Source organism: Pongo abelii, chromosome 10 (assembly GCF_028885655.2).
Source record: "Pongo abelii isolate AG06213 chromosome 10, NHGRI_mPonAbe1-v2.0_pri, whole genome shotgun sequence".
In the NCBI taxonomy this organism is placed as follows: Eukaryota; Metazoa; Chordata; class Mammalia; order Primates; family Hominidae; genus Pongo; species Pongo abelii.
Genome location: NC_071995.2, coordinates 55,167,498 through 55,193,442, shown reverse-complemented (window position 1 = coordinate 55,193,442; position 25,945 = coordinate 55,167,498). Strand labels below are relative to the sequence as shown.

The 25,945-nt window shown below is 50.3% G+C and overlaps 2 protein-coding genes and 1 long non-coding RNA gene across 21 annotated transcripts in view; 2 read left to right on the top strand and 1 right to left on the bottom strand.

The window, feature by feature from the left end:
* Positions 1 to 10,244, top strand: part of R3HDM2 (R3H domain containing 2) — a 179,112-nt gene extending 168,868 nt beyond the window's left edge. For 15 of the 16 annotated variants that reach the window (XM_024256221.2, XM_024256219.2, XM_024256217.2 and 12 more), the window contains 5 exons: positions 4,961 to 5,130; positions 5,882 to 6,029; positions 7,510 to 7,607; positions 7,946 to 8,030; positions 8,907 to 10,244. In XM_024256221.2, coding sequence (XP_024111989.1) covers positions 4,961 to 5,130; positions 5,882 to 6,029; positions 7,510 to 7,607; positions 7,946 to 8,030; positions 8,907 to 9,247 — 842 coding nt within the window. In that variant the 3' untranslated portion in view covers positions 9,248 to 10,244. 16 annotated transcript variants of the gene reach the window in all.
* On the bottom strand, positions 5,953 to 8,137 carry LOC129049327 (uncharacterized). Its single transcript, XR_008512361.2, has 2 exons — positions 7,596 to 8,137; positions 5,953 to 7,175 (listed from the first exon to the last, which is right to left on the bottom strand). It is a non-coding gene; the product is annotated as an uncharacterized LOC129049327 (long non-coding RNA).
* Positions 10,245 to 10,328: 84 nt separating the features above from the next.
* STAC3 (SH3 and cysteine rich domain 3) lies at positions 10,329 to 21,466 on the top strand. Of its 4 annotated transcripts, none has more exons than XM_054528125.2 (12): positions 11,046 to 13,030; positions 14,293 to 14,455; positions 14,714 to 14,981; positions 15,219 to 15,316; positions 15,837 to 15,909; positions 16,805 to 16,902; positions 19,757 to 19,823; positions 20,003 to 20,052; positions 20,344 to 20,429; positions 20,600 to 20,651; positions 20,741 to 20,878; positions 21,056 to 21,466. In XM_054528125.2, exons 2-12 carry the CDS (start codon positions 14,390 to 14,392, stop codon positions 21,152 to 21,154), a joined length of 1,095 nt encoding a protein of 364 aa, XP_054384100.1. In that variant the 5' UTR covers positions 11,046 to 13,030; positions 14,293 to 14,389; the 3' UTR covers positions 21,155 to 21,466. The 4 variants fall into 4 exon arrangements, 3 of the variants coding, with proteins under 3 accessions (XP_054384101.1, XP_054384100.1, XP_063567922.1); XM_063711852.1 differs by having other exon boundaries at positions 11,047 to 13,030; positions 14,389 to 14,455; XR_008512360.2 differs by lacking the exon at positions 19,757 to 19,823 and having other exon boundaries at positions 10,329 to 13,030; positions 14,389 to 14,455; positions 20,344 to 20,651; positions 21,056 to 21,148.
* Positions 21,467 to 25,945: the final 4,479 nt, after the last annotated feature.

Here is a 25,945-nt window from a genome sequence, read left to right as displayed (position 1 = left end):
TCCAACCATCTCCTTTCCACTCTATCGTGGGAATGTCAGAGTGCCCTCTTCTGGTGAGAGGGTGATATTTTGTCAATTTTCCCCATTTAGAAATGGAATATTTTCACTTGAAGATTTTTTGTACCCTCACTATGTTGGATGCTGTGGAGTAGATTCCAGAATTAATCTTACTCATTAGACATGATCAGTTCTTACCTTTAAGGAGCAATGACTTCCAGGCCAGGCATTGTGTCTCATGCCTGTAATCCCATCACTTTGGGAGGCCAAGGAGGGTGGATCACTTGAGGCCAGGAGTTCAAGACCAGCCAGCCTGGCCAACATGGCAAAACCCCATCTCTACTAAAAATACAAAAATTAGCTGGGCATGGGGGTGCACATCTGTAATCTCAGCTACTTGGAAGGCTGAGGCACGAGAATCGCTTGAACCCAGGAGGCAGAGGTTGCAGTGAGCCGAGATTGCGCCACTGCACTCCAGCCTGGGCAACAGAGCGAGACTGTCTCAAAACAACAAAACAAAAAAAAGGAGCAATGACTTCTGCCTTCATACAGGCTGAGGTTTTTAATTCAAAAGTCCTTAACTTTTATTATGTTATTGGTCTCTCTGGCTATTACTCCTAATGTCTGCCAGGGGCACTTGGCCTTAAAATTTCCAGTGGGGTATAGATATTGCAGAAACCAGCTCCAAGAAGCACTGTAGCCTGTGGTGGTGCTGGGTACTGCAGGGCATTTTTTCTCCTGCATGTACATGTAGGTATACTTGTATGTGCATTTTTGTGTGTATCCTTTGTGGTATGTCCTTATAGCTATTGGGTCATTGTGGTTACATCTATTCATCTTCAAATGCAAGGTCTTTGAACCATAAACAAATCAAGTGAAGAGATTTTTCATTATCTACTCTGACTGTCATACTAGGTTAATTTAAGTAAACTAAAACAACAGTTCTGGAAGTTGGCAACACTAGAAATATGGACTAGGGTTAGAAGAAAGAGATAATTAATGTAGGCTTCCCACGTCAAAAGAAATGGGGAATCCCTCTTTATCGTCTGTTTTCCTTGCTTCTTTGGAATTTTCTCAGTTTTATCTCCTTTGTTCCTAGTTACCCTGGTTGATCCTAGGCTTCTGACTGACCCCTTGTACTTTTCCTGGATAGTGGGAACTTGTGTTCTACCCATATCATCTAAAATACTGTATTCACCATATCGATTTTATAGGTCTTTAATCCCTGCTTGTGGAAATCTAAGAGGAGGTGGAAAAAGGGAAACAAGTGCTTCTTGTGCCTCGTTTACCCTATACTGAAAAGATAGACAGCAGGCATAACCCACAAGGGCCCCTCTGTCACCTTCAGAGGACAGTTGCCCGCCCTTCTCTCATGTAGCAACATGGTCACTTTTCCAAAAATAAAGGCAGGGATTAGGATTGGCTGTTCCTGGAACAACTGTTCTGGTTTATTAATACATTTTTGTAGTTGCCCTGTTTACCCCCAGGCCTGAACTTTAGTTCCTTCACTATAGTATGAGACATAACTCTAACCCCAGGAAAAACTTCTCCCATTAAAATGATGAGTTGCAGGTCCCTTAAGGTTTCTAAAGGGGTGCTTGTGTGGGGAAGATGCACACAGACATGAAATGGCAGTGATACCTATACACAGACTCCCAACTCACAGTGACACAGCAGCATGGACAGAGTGAAATGCCTACAGAAATAGCCTCTCACATAATTTACTGGCTCATTGTTTAGCTGAGGGGTTTCCAAAGCTGAGACTGCTCTTTCGTCTTCCATTTAGTGAAGGTATCCTACTCCCCCACCAAAAAAAGGAAAAATACCAAGATATTATTGGATTCTTTTAATTTGGGAAAGATGCCTGTGGATTTTATTTCTCCAAACAATTCCTTTCCATAGATGTGATTTCTGGTGGTAAGAAGCCTATCAGTCTTCTACCTCAGTGATTTAAAAAAACAAAAAAACAAAAATGAAAAACAATTCTGCCAGACATAAATGTCATCTGTTTGTATTTATGCGGTTTGCTGTGCCCAATCGACCTTTCTGCCCAGGTTTAATGATGCCACTTAAAAAGCCATTCACACGTCCCCTCTCCTTGCAGAGCTTTCAAGCTGAAATTGATTTCCTTATTCAACCCCCCTCTCCCCCTTCCCACTGGCTGCCAACCCATGCTCCTTCCCCCAACCTGATTATATGGAAGTGCTGTCACTGGGCAGAGGGTTTTTTTTTTTTTTGCCACGTCTATTAAGAAGTAGCGACAGTTCAGCTGCTAACAGATGCCACCTGCTTTGGGCTCGAGGAAGAGAAGCATAAAAATCAGCTCATCAGTGGAGTAGTGCTCTGTGTTCTCAGCTAAGTGAAGGAACAATGCTTCAGGCCAGCAGGGGAGGACTCAGTGTTAGGAGGAGCTCAGGACAGAGGCTGCAACTAAAAACCCTGGCTTTGTTTTTGTTGGGATCAGAGATAATAATATGAGGACTTTGTTTTCTTTCCCTCTCCTTGTGACCTCCCTAATAGCTCCTTATGGCTACCTGCTGGTATTAGAGCTTCCACTGCCTTGCTTATGCTTATTCCTACACACTCACCCCCTTCTCCACCTTTCCTGGCCCCTGGCATTAGGCTCAGATTATGAGCTACTTTCTAGAAAAACAATAGATTTAATTATTCTTACATTGGACCCTCAGGTAGCAATGAGATATTTGAATACCTTCTAGAAAAACAATAGATTTAATTATTTTTACATTAGACCCTCAAGTAGCAATGAGGTATTTGAATAAGGTCAATTGCAATTTTGTTGGTAGAGGATGTTGAAGCAGGTGAGCGATTCTTAGGATGGGGAAATAAAATGCCCAGAAAAACTACAATAAGGGGAGAGTTGTTAAATGTATGACACTCCACAACTGTGCAGTTTTCCTATGGCCCTACTACAACCTATGCCCATGAATACTCTGTCCACCTTGGCAGGAGATGGGGATATCTGAGCCTGTTGCACTGAGTATTTGTGCTCTCTGATTGGATGAACCCTAGAGGGTCAGGGGTACAAATGGTCTGGGGAATATGATATGACAGATGCTGTCTCCTCAGATTCTCTCTCAGACCTCCCACCATTTCTTTTCCTTTCTTTTGACTGATACTACTTGGGAAAAACAATCACACTCACTTCCCAGCATGACTGGTGCCCAGGGCAGAGGCTGCAACATTTCCCGTCAGAGGAAGCAATTTGATGACAGCAGCAGAGGCAGCCCTGGAGCATCGAGCCATGAAAACAGCAGCATTGCAGCAGGTTTTCAAGCTAGTAACCCCCAATTCCCATTTCTCCACCACCACCCACATGTGAACTCAGCCTCAACAGGAATATAGCCTGGGAGGTCAGGAATAAACCCTCACTCTAGATAATCCCTTGCGGGGAAGCAGAGCTCCAGCCCATCCCTCCCAGCAGGGACTGTCCATCAAACTGCTTGACCCTGACTCTTTACCTTGCTTTTCACCATGAAGATTTAGGTCTTAATGTTCCTACTTATTAAGGCCTTCCCTTCTCCCACCCTGTGGGAGGATGAGTCTATCCATGGTTGCCAGTGCCAAAACCTCAAGGTCGCATTCAGTCAGTCACCTGAACCTGTCAGTGTAACCTTCAGAGGGTCTGACTTTCACTCCATTCCTGCTGGCATTGCCCTAATTTCAAAGCTCTTCATTCTGTTTCAGCAGGCTTTTTTTTTTTTTTTTTTTTGAGAGAGGGTCTCATTCTGTCACCCAGTCTGGAGTACAATGGCATAATCACGGCTCACTGCAGCCTCGACCTCCCAGGCTCAAGTGATCCTCTCACCTCAGCCACCTGAGCTGCTGAGACTACAGGTGCACGCCACCATGCCCAGCTAATTTTTGTATTTTCTGTAGAGATGGGGTTTCACCATGTTGCCCAGGCTAGTCTTGAACTCCTGGGCTCAAGCAGTCCACCTGCCTCGGCTTCCCAAAGTGCCGGGATTGCAGCCATGAGCCACTGTGCGCGACCTTCAGTAGCTTCCTAAATGGTCTTTCTTGCTGCTAGTCTCTCTCCCTAGCTATCCTACATTTGGCCGTTTGAGTCAGCTCTCCAAAGCATAGGTCTCCCAACACCTACAGGATAAGTCCAAACATCTTACCAGAATGTGCTTCAAACTCTGACACCAACTATTTGTTTAATGTCTCACTCTTTAATAGACTGTCCATTCTATCAGGGCAGGGACAGCCTTGTTTTTTGTACACTCAGTGCCCAACATAGGAACTAGCACATAGCAAATGTTCAATAAGACTTTGTTAAATAAACGTGTCTCATCTCCTACTTCCCCTATATGGCCCCTATATGGCCTACTTCCCCTATCTGGCCCCTGTGTCTTAGCACCTTGAATCATTTGTCAGTTGCTGAATATGACATACATCTCCATGCCATTCCCTCTGCTTAAAATGCTTCCCAACTTACCCCATTCTTGGCCAAGATGTACTTTCTGGGTCTGGCATAGTGAAACTACGTGCATTTATCTTCTCCAGAACAACCAGAGGTCACTGGCTTATCTATAGCCATTACCAGAAAAGCCTGCACGTGTCTGCAGCCCTGGCCCGTGGCCCAGACCAGGACCCGTACCATGCCTAGACATTTGAGCAATCTGACCTCGGCATTTGGTTATAGCCAGCGTTGACAGAATGGAGTAGTTTTCTGCCAAGTATACCAAAGTACCGCTCACCAGGTGAAGGCCAGGGGATCACTGGCATCTGGGGCTCATATCCCTTCCACTCAAACTTCTACTGGTTTGAGAAGATGGAGTCAGAAGCCACATCAGCAGCCATTTCAGGTTTCTGGCAAGACGTAGCTTGAGTGACCCTGAGGCAATGGGTGGATTTATTTGCTGCTTTCCCACTCAGGGCTAGTTGGAAGGCAAAAATACAGTTTGAATTTGTAACCAACTGCTTTCTTCCTGCCCTTCAGGAGTGTCACCTTCTGGACCAGGTGTAGTGGTCATGCAGCTGAATGTCCCTAATGGACCCCAGCCCCCTCAGAACCCATCCATGGTCCAGTGGAGTCATTGTAAATACTACAGCATGGACCAGCGGGGGCAGAAGCCTGGAGACCTGTACAGTCCTGACAGCAGCCCCCAGGTGAGTGCAGCACTCAGCCTTGTCTTGGCAAAGAGATGACCATATTCTTCCCAGGGTGCAATGTTTGCTATTGACTGAGCAGCCTCTTTTACATGTCTTTTCCTGGGTACTTTTTGGGGAGAAACACAGGAAGTAGAGAGCATCCTCTTTTAAGGAACCTAATATATAAGGTGGCAGGTGGGATGCACACTTGAAAATGCTCAGAGAATACTTAAATCAATATGCCAGAAATGGATATTAAAATAACATAAATGGGCCAGGCACGGTGGCGCATACCTGTAATCCCAGCACTTTGGGAGGACAAGGTGGGAGGATCACTTGAGGTCAGGAGTTTGAGACCAACATGGTGATACCCCGTCTCTACTGAAAATTAAAAAATTAGCCAGGCGTGATGGTGGGTACCTGTAATCCCAGCTACTCGGAAGGCTGAGGCAGGAGAATCGCTTGAACCCAGGAGGTGTAGGTTGCAGTGAGCCAAAATTGCACCACTGCACTCCAGCCTGTCTGGGTGATAGAGCAAGACTCCATCTCAAAATGAACAAATAAATAAATAAATTAATTAATTAATTAATTAAAAAATAGCATAAATGAATTAAGGACTGAGGTTGCAGTTTGAAGGAAGAGTCTGACTTTGGCAGAGTTCAGCAAGAGAAACTTATTTCCTGAGAGAGGTGAATTTTAAGCCAAGCCATAGGAATATCCAGAGGGTAATGTTTGATGTTTATGTGACATGTGCTTCTCTTTTCCACAGGCCAACACACAAATGAGCAGCAGCCCTGTCACATCTCCTACCCAGTCTCCAGCACCCTCTCCTGTCACCAGCCTCAGCAGTGTCTGCACAGGACTCAGTCCCCTGCCTGTCCTCACACAGTTCCCCCGGCCTGGGGGTCCAGCACAGGGTAGGGGGTTAGATTAGTGCTGGCTGCTGTGGAATTCACCTTTTACATCCCATTCCCAATTGCAGAGATTGAAAGAGTAACAACAGGCAGAGGACCAGTGTAGATTATCCAATTCTGGGAGCTAACTCTTCCTTTAACATCCCTGTATGGGCCTTGGACACTTGCCCCTCTCTAGTGCTGTCCATGCTTAACTTTCTTTAGCTTTCTTTACATACTTAGTGCTTACAACCAAGTAGGTGAAAAGAGCTGGAGAAAATACATTCACCGAACTTTCTAATGACCAAAGAGTTTAACCTAATATCAGTACCAAGTCTGAGGGCTGGGAATGTGGGGCTTTGTAAGAAACGGTATGGTCTTAGAAAAGGAAACACTAGATTTGGTTTCAGAGGTTCCAGTCTCACCACTAACTAGCTTTGTGATGTTCAACAAGTTACTTAAACTCAGAAGTAGACCTCAGTTCCTAGTCTGTAAAATGGGGCTAATCACACATAAGATGGGAATTTTATCTGCTTTCTGCCCTAGCTGTCACAAGCAGTATAAAAATGAGAATGTAGTTTAAAAACTTTAAAGTGCTCTGAAATGTAATATTTATCAATAATAGGTAACACTTAATGGTACTTAATATGTACCAGGCATTGCTATAAATGCTTTACATGTCTTATATTTGTTTAACCTTTCCAGCAACATTAATGAGGGAAAAAAATACCCAACATCGGATCATATTTCCAGTAACAGAGCCACTATTTTAACCCAGGCAGTCTGGCTCCAAGTCTATGCTCTTGTCTACTGTGCTTATACTGCCTCTCACATGAGTCAGAAACTTGAATCCTGGGTTTAGGGGTTGGGAGAATCTATATAAGAGATAAAAGACAGCCGGGCACAGTGGCTCACGCCTGTAATCCCAGCACTTTGGGAGGCCGGGGCAGGCAGATCACCTGAGGTCAGGCGTTCAAGACCAGCCTGGCCAATGTGGTGAAACCCCATCTCTACTAAAAATACAAAAAAAAATTAGCCAGGCGTGGTGGCACATGCTTGTAATCCCAGCTACTCGGGAGGCTGAAGCAGGAGAATCGCTTCTTGGGAGGCAGAGGTTGCAGTGAGCCGAGATCATGCCATCGCACTCCAGCCTGGGTGACGAGTGAAACTCTGTCTCAAGAAAAAAAAAAAGAGAGCCATAAAAGACATTCATAAGGGTCTGTAAGTTTCTTCCCTGATCATTTTCATAGGACTGTTGTCTACAATGGATAGAGCCTTTCCTCAAGGATGATAGGACCTAGTAGTCCCATTTATGTGTGAGATCCAGTTGACAGCTAAAGGATTTAGAAAGAGAAACAACTCTTATACCAGTCACATGGGCATTTCCATCATAGAAAATTAGGAATAGTATGCATTGTTGCTATCTCCAAAGCCCCTTGAAGTCTTATAAAAGTCATACTATGAAGCTTAAGCTCCCAGAAAACCAATTGCTCTTACTCCCTAGGTGATGGGCGCTACTCCCTTTTGGGCCAGCCATTACAGTACAATCTGTCCATCTGCCCTCCATTGCTCCATGGCCAGTCAACTTACACGGTGCACCAGGTAAGGGTGTCCACCAGCAACCGTAGGGCCATCAGACCCCTCTTCTTATTTGGGTGCCTGTCTCTGAGCTTCAACCAGCTGGGTGTACAAGGGAAATAACACAGAATGAACAAAGCAAGAGCCTTGCCCTACCTCCTATACTCATGTCTCCCACCGACCCCCATGCCAAGAGGGAGGGGCTCTTTGTTTCTCAGTCACTGCTCCATAGCCAACCTGACTGCCTGGTGGGGTGGGGTCCTCTGGGTTGGTGCTACTCCACAATCTCTCAGGCAGACATTGTGATGCAAGGCAGTCAATGTTGTTTACATGGGATGAGATTCGTCTTTCAAATGTTGAAGGGACAGAGTGGATTGAAGCATGGAAACCGGGGCAAGAGACAAGCACTCAAATCTGCCTCCACTGACCTGGGGACAGCAGATGTTGGTGAGTCATGGGATGCTAAATCCCCAAGAGAAAGTACCCACCCTTCCAGTGCTTAATTACCAGTCCAGCATGGGTGGGAAAAGCCAGCTTAGGATGGGGAGTGGAAGTGGGACCCTTTGTGCTCAAAAGCAAGCAGAAACTGTAGAAGTGAAGTATCTCAGTCCTCCCTACCAAGCCATCTCAGATTCTGAGGAAGATCATGGTAAAAAGTGGGAATAACACAATTATGGGAGTTGCCTCTTACTAACAAAGAGTTTTCTAATTAGTGTCCTGTCCCTAATCTACGACATCTACCTTTGGTAGTCCTAGACCCAGTTTAGGAGAAGATTGGTAGAGAATATGGGATAGGAACTCTTGTCCTGCAAGCCTCCCACTAGGTGAACAAAATCTGTCTTGGGATTTGGAGCAATTTCCTAAACAAGGAAAGGAAGGGAAACTTGACTTCCTGAGATGATAAGAAGGAAGAATCCATTTGAGCCAGCCTCTGAGTGGGAAGGGAACTATGGGACATATTTCAGATTGATACATTATTGTTAAAGAACATTAGCAAAAGCCACATTTTCTTCATAGCCGTAGCACCTTGTGAGAGAACTGAGGTATAGGTTCTTAGCTCAGAAACCCGGGATTCTGATTCCCAGTCCCTTCTTGCCTACATCTCTGGGCTAGGAGAAGAGAAAGGTTCATTTGTTTTTCTCCTAGTTGCCCTGATCAGAGCTGGGATGGTGGGGAGGGGAAGAAAGGGCTAAGAGAGAAAGACCAGGCTTTTGAAGACATTGTATACAGACTTAGTCAGCTGGACACTTCTCTGCCAGGCTGCTGTCCAGTCCTTCCTGTCCTATTCCTCTTACAACCATGTCCTCTCTCCTCCCCTTCCAGTCCTGGGGCGGGTGCTGGAGGTGACAGATCTCCCTGAGGGCATCACCCGTACCGAGGCGGACAAACTCTTCACACAGCTCGCCATGTCCGGCGCCAAGATCCAGTGGCTCAAGGATGCTCAGGGGCTGCCTGGAGGGGGTGGGGGGGACAACAGTGGGACTGCTGAGAATGGCCGCCACTCGGACCTCGCTGCCTTGTACACCATTGTGGCTGTGTTCCCCAGCCCCCTGGCTGCCCAAAATGCCTCCCTTCGTCTCAACAACTCCGTGAGTCGCTTCAAACTTCGAATGGCCAAAAAGAACTATGACCTGAGGATCCTGGAGCGAGCCAGCTCCCAATAAATGGAGGAGGGGAAAGGGACTGTCACAGAAGGAGCAAGGGCAGGGTGGAGGGGGTTGAAGGATCCTGACAGACCATGGACAGAGGCAGGAAGTAAGGAAACTCATGTTAAACTGGAGCCTAAGACAGTGATGAAGATGGAAACAGACAGATACCCACACTGGCATTGGACTCCTTCTTGCTCCCCTGCCATGGGTCCCCTCTTTTTCCCTGGTTGACCCCCCTTGCATCACTCTTCTTCCCATCCTCTTCTTTTTTTTTTTGAGACGGAGTTTGGCTCTTGTCACCCAAGCTGGAGTACAGTGGGGCACGATCTTGGCTAACTGCAACCTCCAGCTCCTGGGTTCAGGTGATTCTCCTGCCTCAGCCTCCCAAGTAGCTGGCACTACAGACACGCGCCACCATGCCCGGCTAATTTTTGTATTTTTAGTAGAGACGGAGTTTCACCATGTTGGCCAGGCTGGTCTCAAACTCCTGACCTCAGGTGATCCACCCGCCTTGGCCTTCCAGAGTGCTGGGATTACAGGCATGAGCCACTGTGCCCGGCCCCCATCCTCGTCTATCATTTTTTAAATCTCTTCTCCCATCATACAATTAATTTCTCTCACATTTTTTGGTCAGGTAGAATTGGGAAAGTCCCACACTGTCCTCCTATTACCTTAACATCCCAAGCTTCCTTTCCTTTTTTGGTCTTTATGAATATATTTATATGGACAGAATTAAGATAAAATTGATTGCCCCATTCTCGCACTTCCCCATCTTGTCTTCCTAGACCCCACAGAGTTAAAACTTGGGACTCCCCCGGCCCCCCCAGAACACTTGTATATTGTTTGTTTGAGGTTCGTGCCACAGTAACAGACACAGTATTTAATTGCACATACAGATGTTTGCTGGGTATATTCACTGTAAATTTTATTTAATCTGGTTTTTTGTTTGTTTGGGGGTTATTTGGGGGGAGGTTGGTTTTGTTTTTAAATATAAAAAAAAAAAAATCTGTCATTGGACATCAGTCACTGTTTCTCTGTTGCCGCCCTGGTATGGGTAAAGGGTTGCAGGCCCTGGGTAGGTATAGCCCTACAGCTGTTGGAGGTGTTTGTTGTGGTTTGGGATGGCTTTCCCTAGCATACGCACACTATTTTTAACACCATTCCCTCTGTCTCATCCTCTTCACTGTACACGGTTCTGATAGATGGCTAGATCTCTAATGGGACCATGGCTTTGGGCTCTCCCAGTTCTGCCACTGTGGTTCATCGAGCATATCACTTCTCAACTCTGGATCTGTGTCCATATCAGTAAGATAAGAGACTTGGACTTACTAGGTGACCTCTAAGTTTCCTTCCAGACTATTAATTCTGTGGTACTGTGTACTCATTTAGGGCCCTTGTAGTTGAGTTTTGAGATAGGGTCTTGCTCTGTCACCCAGGCTGGAGTGCAGTGGCAGATCTCAGCTGACTGCAGCCACCTCCGTGTTCAAGCGATTCTTGTGCCTCAGTCTCCTGAGTAGCTGGGATTACAGGCACGATCCAACATGCCTGGCTAATTTTTTTTTTTCTGGTATTTTTGGTAGAGACAGGGTTTTACCATGTTGCCCAGGCTGGTCTTGAACTCCTGGGCTCAAGTGATCTCCCGCCTTGGCCTCCTAAAGTGCTGGGATTACAGGCATGAGCCACCACTCCCAGCCCAGCTCATCTTCTGAAAACCGTTTAGGGATGAAGAACTTGGGCCTTTCTTTCTTTTTTTTTTTTTTTTTTGAGACAGAGTCTCGCCCTGTCGCTCAGGCTGGAGTGCAGTGGCGTGGTATCTCGGCTCACTGCAACCTCCGCCTCCCGAGTTCAAGCAGTTCTCCTGCCTCAGCCCCCCGAGTAGCTGGGACTACAGGCGTGCCCCACCGTGCCCAGCTAATTTTTGTATTTTTAGTTGAGATGGGGTTTCACCATGTTGGCCAGGCTGGTCTCGAACTCCTGACCTTGTGATCCACCCGCCTCGGCCTTCCAAAGTGCTGTGATTACAGGCGTGAGCCACCGTGCCTGGCTGCCTTTCTTTAATCCTAAAGCTGGAGGATTGGGTTTTACCTGTCGGGGACAGAAGCAGATGTTTATTACAATGAAAGCTACAGCAACTGAACTCGCAGTGCCAAGATGCTGTATTATCCAAACATGCTCAGCAGTCCCTGTCCTATGTGGCTGAAAAAAGTTGAAGAGCACAAGTCATCTTGCCTGCAAGATGGAGCTTTTCCTTTAGAGCATCTCAAAGCAAGCCCTGTTGTTCTGCAGCCTGTCAGAGCAGGGCCATTAAAGAACCTGCAGAGTCAGAACCATCCTGCACCCCTTTTTCAAACTCCCCCCTTAAATAGAAAAAAAAAGTAGTGGGTGAGAATGACAAAGCACGTTGCCCTGGAAATCTCTTGGGTCCAAGTAGCTGTATCCCTAACCATGATCCTACAGGAGCTTGCCTGACCCAGTCTCCAACACAGTCCTTTATTTCTTACAGATACAAGGAATAAAGCAGCACTGCATTGCCACCTCTAAATTGCTCTCCCCTGAGATGGGAGTATCTCCTCTTTCATCCATGTCACAGCCCAAAGAGTAAGAGAAGGGTGCACCCCTGTGAGATGAGAATGGCATCTGTCTCTTTGATCCATCAGTTATATACTGAGGCATCAAAGGTGGGAGATGGAATCAGGGAATCAAAAGGGTTTAGGAAGTGTGAGGGTTGGCCATCCTACCTTTAAGAGTTTGCAGTTCTCATGAGGAAGGGGACATTACTTAGAAATGATTTAAAAAATTCCTTATGTGGCAGCTGTATGCTTCTGTCCAGTGTTAACTGGCCCTTTTTAATAGCCCTGGTAATTCCCTTCACTCTGAGGACAAAATTTTACAAGAAGGAGGGTGGGGAGATGTCTCTGGGAGCTGCTGGAGGGAATGAAGCAATACTACATATTCTTCACTTTCTTACAGGATAGCAAAGTACTCCTCCAACCACCCACAGATAAAAAGCAATCTAGGCATGCACGGTGGCTCACACCTCTAATCCTAGCACTTTGGGAGGCCGAGGCAGGCGGATCACCTGAGGTCAGGGGTTCGAGACCAGCCTGGCCAAAATGGTGAAACCCCATCTGTACTAAAAATACAAAAATTACCTGGGCATGGTGGTGGGCGCCTGGAATCCCAGCTACTCAGGAGGCTGAGGCAGGAGAATCGCTTGAACCTGGGAGGTTGCAGTGAGCCCGGATCGCTTCATTGCACTCCAGCCTGGGTGACAAGAGCAAGACTCCATCTCAAAAAAAAAAAGCCACCTAGTATGGCTGATAGGAGAGCTCTATGAGTTCAAATTAATCTTTTTTTACCCTGTCTCAAAAAATAAATGAAAAATAAAAATAAACTCCCCTTAAATGTTAAATGAGTGTGAACAGAAACTGTCCCTTCCTGAATTCAGCCATTATTCACCTGTTCGCCTTAGATGAAGAATCAAGAAACAGCAGCTCTGGGGGGATGGGAGGAGTTAGGGTCCGGCCCTGCCCCAGACCTCTCAGTGTCCAATTTCTCTGTGTCAGCTGTGTTTCTCAGCTGTCCACTCTCCTCCAGCCCTGTCATTTCAGCCCTGACACCAAGGCAGGAGGCTAGGAGGTCTACAAATAGTGACTGGGCAGCTGGTGTGAACACAGAGGGTACTGGGGGGGCTTAGCCCCCAAGGAAGAGGACCAATTTTTCCCCAGCACCACCATCAAGGCCTCGGGGCTTCCAGCTCCCTCTACAGACTGTGGACTGACTTAGGGAATCCCGAACGTAAGTTACCTCTTCATCCTCTCGATTTCCACGACTGCTCACTCCAGCTGCCCTGATCTATAATCTATTCAGCTTCTTCATTTCTCTCCTTGTCTGTGAGTCGTTTGGGTTTTAGGAGTAAAATTATTATTCTACTCTAGGATGAGTTTGGATTGAAGGGTGGGGTGGGGGTGGGGGTGGGGTTGGGGTGAAGGGAATGAAGTAGTAAGGGAAGGAAAGGCTCATATTACCCTGAAAACTTAAAATAGCTGAGCCCTGAGGCAGGCTGGGACAGAACTAGGCACAGGGCCCCCAGGGCTCAAGAAAAAAGTAGGGGAGGACAAATGTCTCCAGTCCATCCTTCCTTGTGTGCACACGAGGACACACATTAAACCTCTTGAAGAGAGGAGATCTGGGAAGGTATGCATCACATCTCTGTTGCCCACAGATTCCCAGGAGAAACAAAGTACCTATAGGAAAATGACGTAAACCATGCAGCTTTGAACACTGTTTAAGGGCTGTAAACTATGGGGTCGCCTCTCAGGATGGAAGGATGAGTATCAGTTTTAGGAACTAATTGGGAAGCTCTTTAGTCTGCTGGGCTTTTTTTTTTTTTTTTTTTTTGCGACGGAGTCTTGCTCTGTCACCCAGGCTGGAGGGCAGTGGCACAATCCCGGCTCACTGCAACTTCCGCCTCCCGGGTTCAAGCGATTCTCCTTCCTCAGCTTCCTGAGTAGATGGAATTACAGGCGTCCACCACCACACCTGGCTAATTTTTATATGTTTAGTAGAGATGGGGTTTCACCATGTTGGCCAGGCTAGTCTTGAACTCCTGATCTCTAGTGATCCGCCCGCCTCAGCCTCCCAAAGTGCTGGGATTACAGGCATGCACCACCACACCTGGCCATGTTGAGCTTTTTTCTAGACCTCCATGAAATCTGTTAATAAAACCTGCCAAAGGATCTGTATTTGGCCCAGTGCAGTGGCTCACGCCTGGAATCTCAACAATTTGGGAGATTGAAACAGGAGGATTGCTTGAGCTAGTTTGGTACCAGCTTAGGCAACAAAGCAAGACCATGTCTCTACAAAAAATAAAAAAGTAGCCAGGTAGTGCACACCTTGTGTTCCGGCTACTCAGGAAGCTGAGGTAGGGGGATCGCTTCAGGCTGGGAGGTCGAGGCTGCAGTGAGCCATGATCACGCCACTGCACTCCAGCCTGGGTGACAGAGTGAGACCCCATCTCAACAACAACAACAAAATCTCTCATCACATTTCTCCGAAAGCCTCCCCTTTGAGGACCACCCTACTGCAAGGGACAGAAATAAGGGAGAGAAGAATGAAAGGGATTAGATTTCATAGTGGGGTCCAACCTCTTGCAGGATGACAGAAAAGGAGGTGCTGGAGTCCCCTAAGCCCTCCTTCCCAGCAGAGACTCGGCAAAGTGGGGTGAGTCTGGGCCTCTGACCACTGGGTGTGGGGAGCCGGGAAGCCATTACAGCTGAAGAGTGCTTAAATTGATCTCATTTGTGTGTGACTCATTTTTTGCTGGCCAGCACCTGCAGTCCCCAATACCAATACCGCCCTAATCCTGGGGTACATTCCTTGCCCGAAACTAGAAAACTGTCTAGTTTGCTCTAGCCCCCCCTACTCTAGAGAGGGTGACAAGTCCTTTTAACATTGGGTTTTCTTCACTCCCTCCCTCAGCTACAGCGGCTAAAGCAGTTACTCAGGAAGGGTTCTACAGGGACAAAGGAGATGGAACTTCCCCCAGAGCCCCAGGCCAATGGGGAGGCAGTGGGAGCTGGGGGTGGGCCCATCTACTACATCTATGAGGAAGAGGAAGAGGAAGAAGAGGAGGAGGAGGAGCCACCCCCAGAACCTCCTAAGCTGGTCAACGATAAGCCCCACAAATTCAAAGATCACTTCTTCAAGAAGCCAAAGTTCTGTGATGTCTGTGCCCGGATGATTGTTCGTGAGTCACAAAGGGAAGTGAAGAGAGTATGATATTGAAGGCAGAGGTTTGGGGAGAGGGCATAGGAGAGGAGTATTTGTAGCAGATGGGCTGTGGCTAGAGTTGGTGTAAGGCGATGCTATTAGAGATTGAGCAAGTAGGATCCCAGACAGAAAAGGGAACCTAAGAGTAGCAGCAGTGGTACAAAGGGAAAGGGCAATCTGGAACCTTATCTGAATTTTCTCCCCCTCTCCCAAGTCAACAACAAGTTTGGGCTTCGCTGTAAGAACTGCAAAACCAACATCCATGAACACTGTCAGTCCTATGTGGAAATGCAGAGATGCTTCGGCAAGATCGTGAGTAGGCTGTGGAGAACAAAGTGTAGAAAGGAGGGGACATGGCCAGGCGTGGTGGCTCACACCTGTAATCCCAGCACTTTGGGAGGCTGAGGCGGGTGGATCACGAGGTCAGGAGATCGAGACCATCCTGGCTAACACAGTGAAACCCCGTCTCTAAATACAAAAAATTAGCCGCGCGTGGTGGCGGGTGCCTGTAGTCCCAGCTACTCAGGCGGCTGAGGCAGGAGAATGGCGTAAGCCCGGGAGGCGGAGCTTGCAGTGAGCCGAGATTGCGCCACTGCACTCCAGCCTGGGTGACAGAGCGAGACTGTCTCAAAAAAAAAAAAAAAAAAAGAAAGGAGGGGACATGTCACCAGCCAGCTACCCCTTGCTGGTCTCTCCTCCATCCCATTCATTTCTCTGCTTTTTCTTTCTCAGCCCATCTCTTTTTCTGAGAAAGGGTGAGCACTCCTGGGAGAGATGGGCTTCTGGACCTTACTTTGCTACCTCTAATGCTTCCTCCCATTCCATCCTACAGCCGCCTGGTTTCCATCGGGCCTATAGTTCCCCACTCTACAGCAACCAGCAGTACGCTTGTGTCAAAGATCTCTGTAAGTGCCCTTTATGGAACATGAGGGAATGGGCAAGCCTAGAGATGGTTTAATGCCATCTCTAGCTTTGGGAGCCAAATTCTGAAACAGAAACTTTCTATTTCCCATAATTCTCCCTCAACCTCACATTTTTATATCCATTTGGATGCAGAGGCAATATCCCCATTTTACAGCAGAGGGAGATAAGATTTAGTTGCAACTACATACAGTTAGCAAGAGGTAGAGCCAAGATTGGAATCTTCAGTTGCTAGCTTCAGAATCTGTGCTCTTTATGTGCAAAATCATTTATAAGCAAGAACAAGGATTCTAGATTGTCCTCACCCTTACTACAGAGTCATATCAGACTCGGGGCAAGACCCAAAGGCTGCAGGCACCCTGGGCAGGTTCATAATTTGGCAACCCTTAAAAGCATATTCATTGACAAATTTGCTCAACATTTATTTGGAGGAGAGGCTGAACTCTGTGAAGAGCATGGGTGAAAAAGAAGAACCTATTGGTGGCAGCACCTCAGCTTACACATGCCATTCAGCAGAACAAAAGCCAGAAGTTAAGGGCCCATTCTCCTTAGAAGGAGAATAGTGATTCTGCGAATGTCTCAGCTCCCAGGCAACCAGAGTTGTCTTTCAAACGTCATATAATGCTCTGCCTGGAAGGAGTTCTAATAAATACTTTTCTCCCTCACATTACATCACCAGTGATGTTTTTAGAGTCCTTTATAGATTGGTGTCCTGGGTATTGCCCAGCTGACCCTTCCCTAATCTTCCCCCATGGCGTCCCCACTGCCACCCAACACACACATGAGTATCCATCTACTCATTCCCGCCTCTCCCTTCCTTTCCTCCAAACCTTTCTCTGCCTTCCCAATAATGTCTTCTTTTTCCTCCGATTTGATTAGCTGCTACCAATCGCAATGATCCTGTGTTTGAAACCCTGCGCACTGGGGTGATCATGGCAAACAAGGAACGGAAGAAGGGACAGGCAGATAAGAAAAATGTGAGCACTGTACCTCCCCACGAGGTCCCTCCCAGAGATCCCATGGAGCAAGTCATTTTCCCATTTGGAAAGCTGACAGAAGTAATAGATTGTCTTCCCCTAAAATTGCACAAAACTCAGCCGGGCATGGTGGCTCACGCCTGTAATCCCAGCACTTTGGGAGGCTGACGCGGGTGGATCATGAGGTCAGGAGATCAAGACCATCCTGGCCAACATGGTGAAACCTCGTCTCTACTAAAAATACAAAAATTAGCCAGGCATGGTGGTGTGTGCCTGTAATCCCAGCTACTTGGGAGGCTGAGGCAGGAGAATCACTTGAACCCGGGAGGCGGAGGTTGCAGTGAGCTGAGATCATGCCACTGCACTCCAGCCTGGGTGACAGAGTGAGACTCCATCTCAAAGAAAAAAAAAAGCCGGGTGAGGTGGCTCACGCCTGTAATCCCAGCACTTTGGGAGGCCGAGGTGGTGGATTACCTGAGGTCAGGAGTTTGAGACCAGGCTGGCCAACATGGCGAAAACCCGTTTCTACTAAAAATACAAAAATTAGCCAGGCGTGGTGGCACATGCCTGTAATCCCAGCTACTTGGGAGGCTGAGGCAGGAGAATTGCTTGAGCCCAGGAGGCGGAGGTTGCAGTGAGCTGAGATGGTGCCACTGCACTCCAGCCTAGCCGACAGAGCGAGACTCTGTCTCAAAAAAAAAAAAAAAAAAAAGAAAAGGAAAGAAAAAAAAAATTGCACATAACCCAACAGACATATTTTTGCATGCAATTTTAGGGGGTTTTGGAACCTGCTGCAGCTCACCATGGGCCTCTGGTTAAGAACTCCAGCCATAGATTATGTTTTCTCAGCTTCCTTCTGAAATTGTCAGATTAGCCACCACAACCACCTGAAGGCTAGGCCCAAAGTCTTTGGCATTGCTGGGTGACAGAGGCAAGAGCTGTGCTTTTGGATGTAGGGAAGAGAACTTGTCATGCCAAGTAACTGGAGAATTCTAGAGCCATGCAAGGATCCATGAAGATCATCTGGTCTGACCTGTTCATTTTACAGATGATGAAACTGAGGCACAAAGCTACTGGCCAAGATAAACCTCATTTCCTTTGGTAACAGGGTTACTAGGTTGGTAATGCCATAGATTTGCGTTCAGTTCAGCAAGGAATTTGTTAGAATATTCTTATATCTTTCTGGACAACCAGGGTGGACTAGTATGGATGATGGTTACAGTTCGATGGACTCCTAAAATTGGTTGAGTGGCAAACCCAGAGTCTAGGTCCTTTCAGCATTATACAGCTAGAGGGAGATTTCTGATGCCTTATAACATGATTTAGATATAATGAAGTTACAAATTATATATTCATCCTGGGTGTGGTGGCTCACGCCTGTAATCCCAGCACTTTGGGAGGCCAAGGTGGGCAGATTACCTGAGGTCAGGAGTTCGAAACCTGCCTGGCCAACATGGTGAAACCCTGTCTCTACTAAAAATACAACAACAACAACAACAACAACAACAAAAAATCCGGGTGTGGTGGTGCTCGCTTGTAATCCCAGCTACTTGGGAGGCTGAGGCAGGAGAATCACTTGAACCCGGGAGGCGGAGGTTGCAGTGAGCCACTGCACTCCAGCCTGGGGGAGAAAGCGAGACACTGTCAAGAAAAAAAAAAAAAAAAAAAAAAAAGAAAGGAGGGAAGGGAAAAGAAAAGAGAAAAGAAAAGATAAATGTACATATTTGATCAAAAAAATCAACTGCAAAAAACAGAACTAGAAATCTGGCCTCAAACTTGTTGATATGGAGGTTGGACACAGATAAGGGATTTCTATGGAGTGAGTTAATGACTTATAAGGCACTAGCAGTGTGATTTGGCTGCTTCCAGAAGGGCTAACGTACTCTTGGGTTATATTCTTTTAAGGGAATTATAAAAATTGTGCTGCTCTTTTTTTTTTTTTTTTTTTTTTTTTAAGACAGAATTTCGCTCTTGTTGCCCAGGCTGGAGTGCAATGGCACGACCTCGGCTCACCGCCAACTCCGCCTCCCGGGTTCAAGCGATGATTCTGCCTCAGCATCCCGAGTAGCTGGGATTACAGGCATGCGCCACCATGCCTGGCTAATTTTGTATTTTTAGTAGAGAGGAGAGTTCTCCATGTTGGTCAGGCTGGTCTCGAACTCCCGATCTCAGGTGATCCGCCCACCTCAGCCTCCCAAAGTGCTGGGATTACAGGCATAAGCCACCGCGCCTGGCCATGCTGCTCACTTTTTACTTACACACTGGAGTATTTTTAAAGGCTGACAGCATAGTCAAGGACCTGGAATCTAGTAGTGAATTCCCTGTTATTTAGCTACATTCAAGCAGAATGTGGGTGACCCACCTGATAGGATGTTTTAGAGAAAGTCCCTGCATGGCCGGGCACGGTGGGTCATGCCTGTAATCCCAGCACTTTGGGAGGCCGAGGCTGGCAGATCACGAGGTCAGGAGATGGAGACCATCCTGGCTAACACAGTGAAACCGCGTCTCTACTAAAAATACAAAAAATTAGCTGGGCGTGGTGGCGGGCGCCTGTAGTCCCAGCTACTTGGGAGGCTGAGGCAGGAGAATGGCATGAACCCGGAGGCGGAGCTGGCACTGAGCCGAGATTGCACCACTGCACTCCAGCCTGGGCGACAGAGGGAGACCCCATCTCAAAAAAAAAAAAAGAAAGAAAGAAAGTTCCTGCATTAGGCAGATGGCTGAACTAGATATTTCCTCCAAGGCGTCTTCCAACTCTGAGATCCCATTATTCTATAGTTCTCTGACCTGATTATAGAGAGCCAGGGCATGTGTTCCCAAGACAGCGTCTCCCTAACTCTGGTGCCCCCTCCAGCCTCTAGCAGCCATGATGGAGGAGGAGCCAGAGTCGGCCAGACCAGAGGAAGGCAAACCCCAGAATGGTGAGTGTCACCCACCTCCATCCAGAGATGGAGTAGGATCAGAGGCTCAGCTGTGGAACAGAGGGTGGAGGAGCAAAGGGCAGGCCAGCTTTGGATAGACGAGGCCCTTCCACAGAAGGGTAAGAGAATAAGAATTGCCCTCCAGGAGACAGACAATTTGTTGGTGTTTCCTATCCCAGGAAACCCTGAAGGGGATAAGAAGGCTGAGAAGAAGACACCTGATGACAAGGTAAGAATCCTTCCTCCCTGCAAGGAACCCACTTCTCTCCCCAACCCAGCTCTGACACCACCACTCATGGCCCTGGCAGAAGCTCACTCTTGAACTCCTAGGCTTCCCATCATCTTTGACCCACTCTCTCCATCACCTTGCATACCCACCCACAACCAAAACACTTCTCAGTTCAGGGACCTAGAAGAGAGTTGGAGTGTAGAGTGTGTGGTGAATGTCCCTGCCTTGGAATCCTGCCCCTCAGTGTGGGGTAGAGGAGCCCTAAGACTCATCATTCCCTTTCACCCCCAGCACAAGCAGCCTGGCTTCCAGCAGTCTCATTACTTTGTGGCTCTCTATCGGTTCAAAGCCCTGGAGAAGGACGATCTGGATTTCCCGTGAGAGGCCTTGGGGCAGGGGGCTGGTACTGCGGAGTGAAGAGGAAAGAGCTGGGTTCCCCCAAGGGAAAGGAAAAGGGGGCACTCAGGGCTTGGAGCCTATTGATGCTGGACCCAGGGCACAGCAGGGGACCTGCTATGTGAGTGAGGCCCCTCCCTTCCCCTCCCAGGCCAGGAGAGAAGATCACAGTCCTTGATGACTCCAATGAAGAATGGTGGCGGGTGAGAGAAACGGCTAGGGCTAGGGTGGAGTGTGGGTTGAGTCCAGAACCCGACATTGAGAGATGGACTCTCTCTACTATCTTCCCTAGGGGAAAATTGGGGAGAAGGTCGGATTTTTCCCTCCAAACTTCATCATTCGGGTCCGGGCTGGAGAACGTGTGCACCGCGTGACGAGATCCTTCGTGGGGAACCGCGAGATAGGGCAGATCACTCTCAAGAAGGACCAGGTAGGCTGTTGCCCCAACACAATCCCAGGCCTGAATGCTCCCTAGCCCACCACACTCCTTGGAGAGCTTAGCCATTAATGAGACTAGGGTGAGCCCCTGTAAACCCCGGCTTCCCTGCTGTCCTCTCCTACCTGTTCCTTTGATTCCTCTCCTACTTCTGATCCTTTAATCTTCTAGATCGTGGTGCAGAAAGGAGACGAAGCGGGCGGCTACGTCAAGGTCTACACCGGCCGCAAGGTGGGGCTGTTTCCCACCGACTTTCTAGAGGAGATTTAGGCGTGCGGGCTCCTGCAAGCGGGAGACACCCACACCCCATTCTGGGCGGGCCCAGTGGAGTTTGGGGAGTGGGGCGAAAGCAACGGGACTGCTGGGAGAGGAGGGGTAGGAAGTCCCGCCTGAGCGCGACGGGGCTTCCAGGAAGGGACTGGTTCTCGCCCGCTTCCCCAGCCTGGGGCCTCCCATACCTGCTCCCCAGAGCAGCCCGGACCCGAAACCTTTCAGGCCCCGCTTGCAAGAGCTGGAAAAAAATGCGTATCTACTAGGAGGAGCGAGGGACTGGGGCAGGGGGCGGGGGCGAGCGAACTGTCGAATGTTGCAAATTTATTAAACTTTTGACAAAACTTAGAAAAGTTGTTATTTAACTGGGGTTGAGGAGAGGGCCTGCGGAGGGGTGGAGAATCCTCCCTAGCTGTCCCGCCTCGTTACCATCGGGTAACCCGAGACCCATCTGGGCTGAGGTTGGCGGGAGGTGGGAAGTGCGCCCGCCAGGTGAGGCCTCTGTAGTCAGCAAAGAAAGGGTATCGCGGGGCTGAAGTCGCCTCCCCCGCGCCCCAGCGGTTGGGAGCAGGATCTTGTAGTAGGGTAAGTTCCTCCTTGCTCTTGGCGATTTAGCCGCAGGCAGCCCCCTGCATTTCGGAATCTGGCTTGGCGCCGAGCTAGGCCGCCAGGGGGCGATGCAAGATCTCGGTTGGAGAGCGAGGGATGGGGAGGGGTGGAGGGTGGGTAAGGGGAGAGAACCAGAGACACCAAGCCCGAGACCCTGGGCCTGGGAGGGGGTGGGGTGCGTGCCGTCTCCATGGCAACACTTCCTCAAGTCCTCCGAGAACCGAGCTAGCTAGGCCGGGGGCCTAACCCCACCCGCGCGGCCCCTGCCCTAACCCTTTCCGACAGGTACCGAGTGAGGACGCAGGGCAGACAGCTAACCGGCTCTCGGGGAGACACCCCTGCGGAGCGCCGTATGCAAATGTTATTATTTGCATATGCAAATATGCAAATACGCCGGCCCTGGTCAGGGCGGCAGGTGGCGAGGAGCGGGAAGGTGTGGGGAAGGGAGCAGAAGGAGACGAGGAGTTTGGGGACCTGAGAGCGGACCCAGTGAGAGGCAGGCTGGGGTGGTCGTTGGAGTGGGGCAGGCTTGTGGGGGGGATCTTGAGCTCGATGCCGGGTGGGGGAGGGTCGGCTTGGCCAGCCAGGAGCTCCTCTTCTCGTCTGCCCGTTGTCTGCCAGGACTGAGGTTGGCACCGCCTAGCAAGGTTGGCAGCGGGAGCCCGGGCACCATCTGCTGCTGGCAGGGGGAGGGCAGAGGCTCAGCTGGGCTGGGGAAGAGGAGGGCCTGGGACGGGCGCGCCCCCCTTCCAGAAGGCTGAGGTGTGATGGGGGTAGGGAAGCACACAAGAAGACTCTGCAGAACTGGGTTCAATTTTCTGTTTCCTTTGCCCTTGACGGTCTCGGATGCCTGAGGGGGTGGAGGCGGAGTCATTAAAGAAGACCCCCCTTTAATCGCGATTGAGCTGGAATAGGAGCAGATCACAGGCAAACACACACACCAACCACACGCAAATCAAGGCTTCTGTCCTTATCCTTCCTTGAAATCCACCTACCAGGAATGTATGAGGGGAGGGACCGCGAGGGCTCGGGTCGTCTCTATTCATCAAGGTCTGAGGGACTCAAAATCAGAGCCCCCCGAGATCCTCGAGAGCCCCCCGCCAATGCTAAGGCAAAACCAATTTACTGGCTCATTGGGCGGCAATGCTGGTGTGCGGATGCCGAGAAGCAGGGAGAGCGGCTGTTCTTCCCCCAACACTCGGGGGGCGCCCCCCTCCCTAGCCTCACTGAGCCAGCAGCTGTCCCTAATTAGAGCGGCGGTTTAATTGGATTTATCAGCAGTTAATAGGAAATTAAGCAAAGGGCCCGAGAGAAGGGGGGCGGGAAAAGCGGGGAAACAGGCTGTGCTGAACTAGAAGGAGGGGTGCTAGGGTGCCAGGGGTGGGGACATGTGACCCAGTGTCCCGATCGAGCCCCACGGTCACACCCTCCCGTCAGTACTCACCAAGACTGTTAAGCCCTGGCCCGCGGGCCGGAGAGCAGGTCCCCAGAGAGGGCGGCAGGCGTGACAGCGACCCTATGTGAGCTCCCAGCGCCCTCCATCCCCGTAAGCGGCGCCTGGGTGATGGATGATACTGCCGCACGCTGCAAAGGTCATAAGTCTGGGCCAAGGAGCAGACTGAATTGAAAATAGATCGGAGGAAGGGCCGGTACTGGGGTACAAGGCAACCCGCACCCCAACCTCCTCCACTGCCCACTCCACTCAGCGCGCGCGCGCGCACACACACACACACACACACACGTGCCCCTTGAAGTTGGAAGACTGGGCAGCACGGGGGGGAAAAGGCAGAGTACAGAGTGACCCCCTCTATAAACCCCACCAGCAGCAGTGTTGGGGATCCTGAGAATCTCCTGGTGCATTGCAGCTCCAGTGTTCCCTTTAGGCTCTCCCTCCACCAAACTGCCCGATTTGGGTCAGTGGGGTCCGCCAGGTCTGCTGCTCAGGGGCGGCCCAACGTCGGCACCACCAGCCCTAGGGGCCAGTCAAGGAAGCTTGCAGGCAGCTAAGCCCTGGTGCACGGGCCTCCTAGTCCACAGCCCCAGGCGCCTCCTGTCACCAAGACCTCATTATACTGCTAGGCTAACAAGGCCTGCTCCGGAGACCCTGACGACCTCCCTGCCACATTCCACCCTGCAGGGCACAGATGGCAACTCTTGCATATGCTAAGGTGTGCTAGCCTCTGAGTGGGTGTGGGTGGGCTCTCCGTGCCCTGGCAATTATGGACGTCTGTATCCCCGGCGTGTGGTTGTGGTTTGTGTGTGTCCGTTTGTTCCTTGGGTATGTGAGGAACACTTGACACTTGAGTGTGTCTATATTTGTCCACTTCCCCGTCCCCAGCTCCCATCTGGGTGATTTTGCCCAGGTGTGCCTCCGCGTGGGGGCATTTCCGTGCGTCTCCGCCTGCAGGTCTGTGTATGTGTGAAAATCAGGAAGAGCCAGCGGGGAGTGTGTGTTGCCATCGCGTCTCCGCCTGCAGGTATGTGTGTCTCGGTGACAGTGCGTAGGCGTGTGCCTGGGTGTGAGCCGCGCGGCGGCGTGTATCCGAATGACAGTGTGACGCACGTGCGCGCGCGTGTGTGTGTGCGCGCGCCGGGGTGAGTATCCCGCCCCCACTCCTTCTTTTCCCCATTTCTATTCCTCTCTCCTCTCCCGGCCAGCTCGGCTTCGCCGTCCGCATCATCTCCATCCATTATTGAAGAAACAGCCGCGTCCGCTCCAATCACATCAACACCCCCGCCCCCTCTCCGTTCCGCTCGCCCCGCGGCCCCTCTGGGTGCTGAGGAGAGGGGAAGCCAAGGCGCGGTGGGGGCGCCGGGTGGGAATGGGCTTATGACCCTTGCCCCAAGCCCGGCCAGGAGCCGGAACGCCGGGGTCCCCGGCGGAGAGCGCTTTGCATGAACAGATGGCGCGGGCGTCTTTGTCTCACTCGTTCGCTCACCGCACAGCTCCCGGCTCCGCTTCTGTCTGGCTGATGCAATCATGATCATCTCGGTGCCTCGGGACCCGGCGCCCTTAATAATGGCAGAGGGGGTCAGGGGCCCCGGGGCTCCCGAGCAGATGCTGGGCCCTGTGTCTTCCCTCCCGGGCGCCCCTCCAGGTCCCACAGCCTCAGCGGGAAGATCAACGCTGCGCGGAGGTGACGGGCATATGGAGGTGACCAGGAGGAGGACCCCGGGCACTGAGGAGGAGGACCCCGGGCAGTGCCCCGAGGCGTCCCCGGGCTGCCTTGTTGGGCTGCTGCAGTCCCCAGAGGCAGCAACCCAGAGAATAGGAATAGAGCTGGGGAATGGGGTTGGGGAGAGACAGAGATAAAGACAGAGACAAAGAGAGGCATTAGTAAAGAGAGACACAGTGAGATGGAGAGATGTGGAGGGAGGGAGCGAGACACAGAGAAACCGATGCAGAGGGACAAAGCCAGGTAGGGAAGGCAGCAAGAGGGAGAGCAGACAGACACAGCCAGAATAGGGAAGAGAGAGATGGACATACCCAGAGACAGGAAGCAGACAGAAGGCAGAAAGAACAAGAGGCAGAAAAAAGGGCAGCCAGAGGCTAGGACAGGCTGGGTCAAAGGGCTTAGGGCAATCTCGAATCTGCAGCCCATAAGCAGAGATGAAGCCCCCGCCTCCCCGGCCCCCAGGCATCTGAGGCTGCCCAACCCCAGAAGAGGAACCCGCCTGAACCCTGGGTGCCGATTGTGGCTGGCGAGAGAGGAGCTTCCGCGTCCCCTCTCCGCCCTCCGGTCCCATCTCACACCAGAAGAGTGGAGGCTGCGGGACCCACTCTCTTGGCGGCGGGAGTGGCGGAGCGACGGGCTGGGCGTGGACGGACACTCCAGGCACCAACTTAGCCGCCCGAACGCCGGGAGTGCAGGGTCGGCACTGCCCGACAGGGGGTGCCCGAGGCCTCTTCCCCGAGCTTGGGGACCGCTCGGCCTCCAGGGGGCGCCCGAGCCCACGCCCCTGCAACACTCTCGATAGGCTGAGTCTCGCTGCCTTTGACCCGCTGTGCAGCCAGCGCGCGGGTTGGGATCCTGGTGCGGGGTAGCGCTTGGAGTCCAGTCCCAGCGGGATCCCAGGCCGCGCCTAATCTGCGGCTAATGACTCCTGCGGTCCCTCACCCCGCTGGGCCAGCGTGGCCTGAGTCCTCGTGGTGGGAAAGTGTGGGGAGCGAGGAGAGATGGG

Bases quoted from the DNA above. Each gene is read 5' to 3' on its own strand.
- STAC3 (XM_054528125.2), top strand. From the start codon at position 14,390: ATGACAGAAAAGGAGGTGCTGGAGTCCCCTAAGCCCTCCTTCCCAGCA. The intron at 15,317-15,836 runs GTGAGTAGGCTG...TCCATCCTACAG, and splicing joins AGAGATGCTTCGGCAAGATC to CCGCCTGGTTTCCATCGGGC. The intron at 20,652-20,740 runs GTGAGAGAAACG...TATCTTCCCTAG, and splicing joins CCAATGAAGAATGGTGGCGG to GGGAAAATTGGGGAGAAGGT.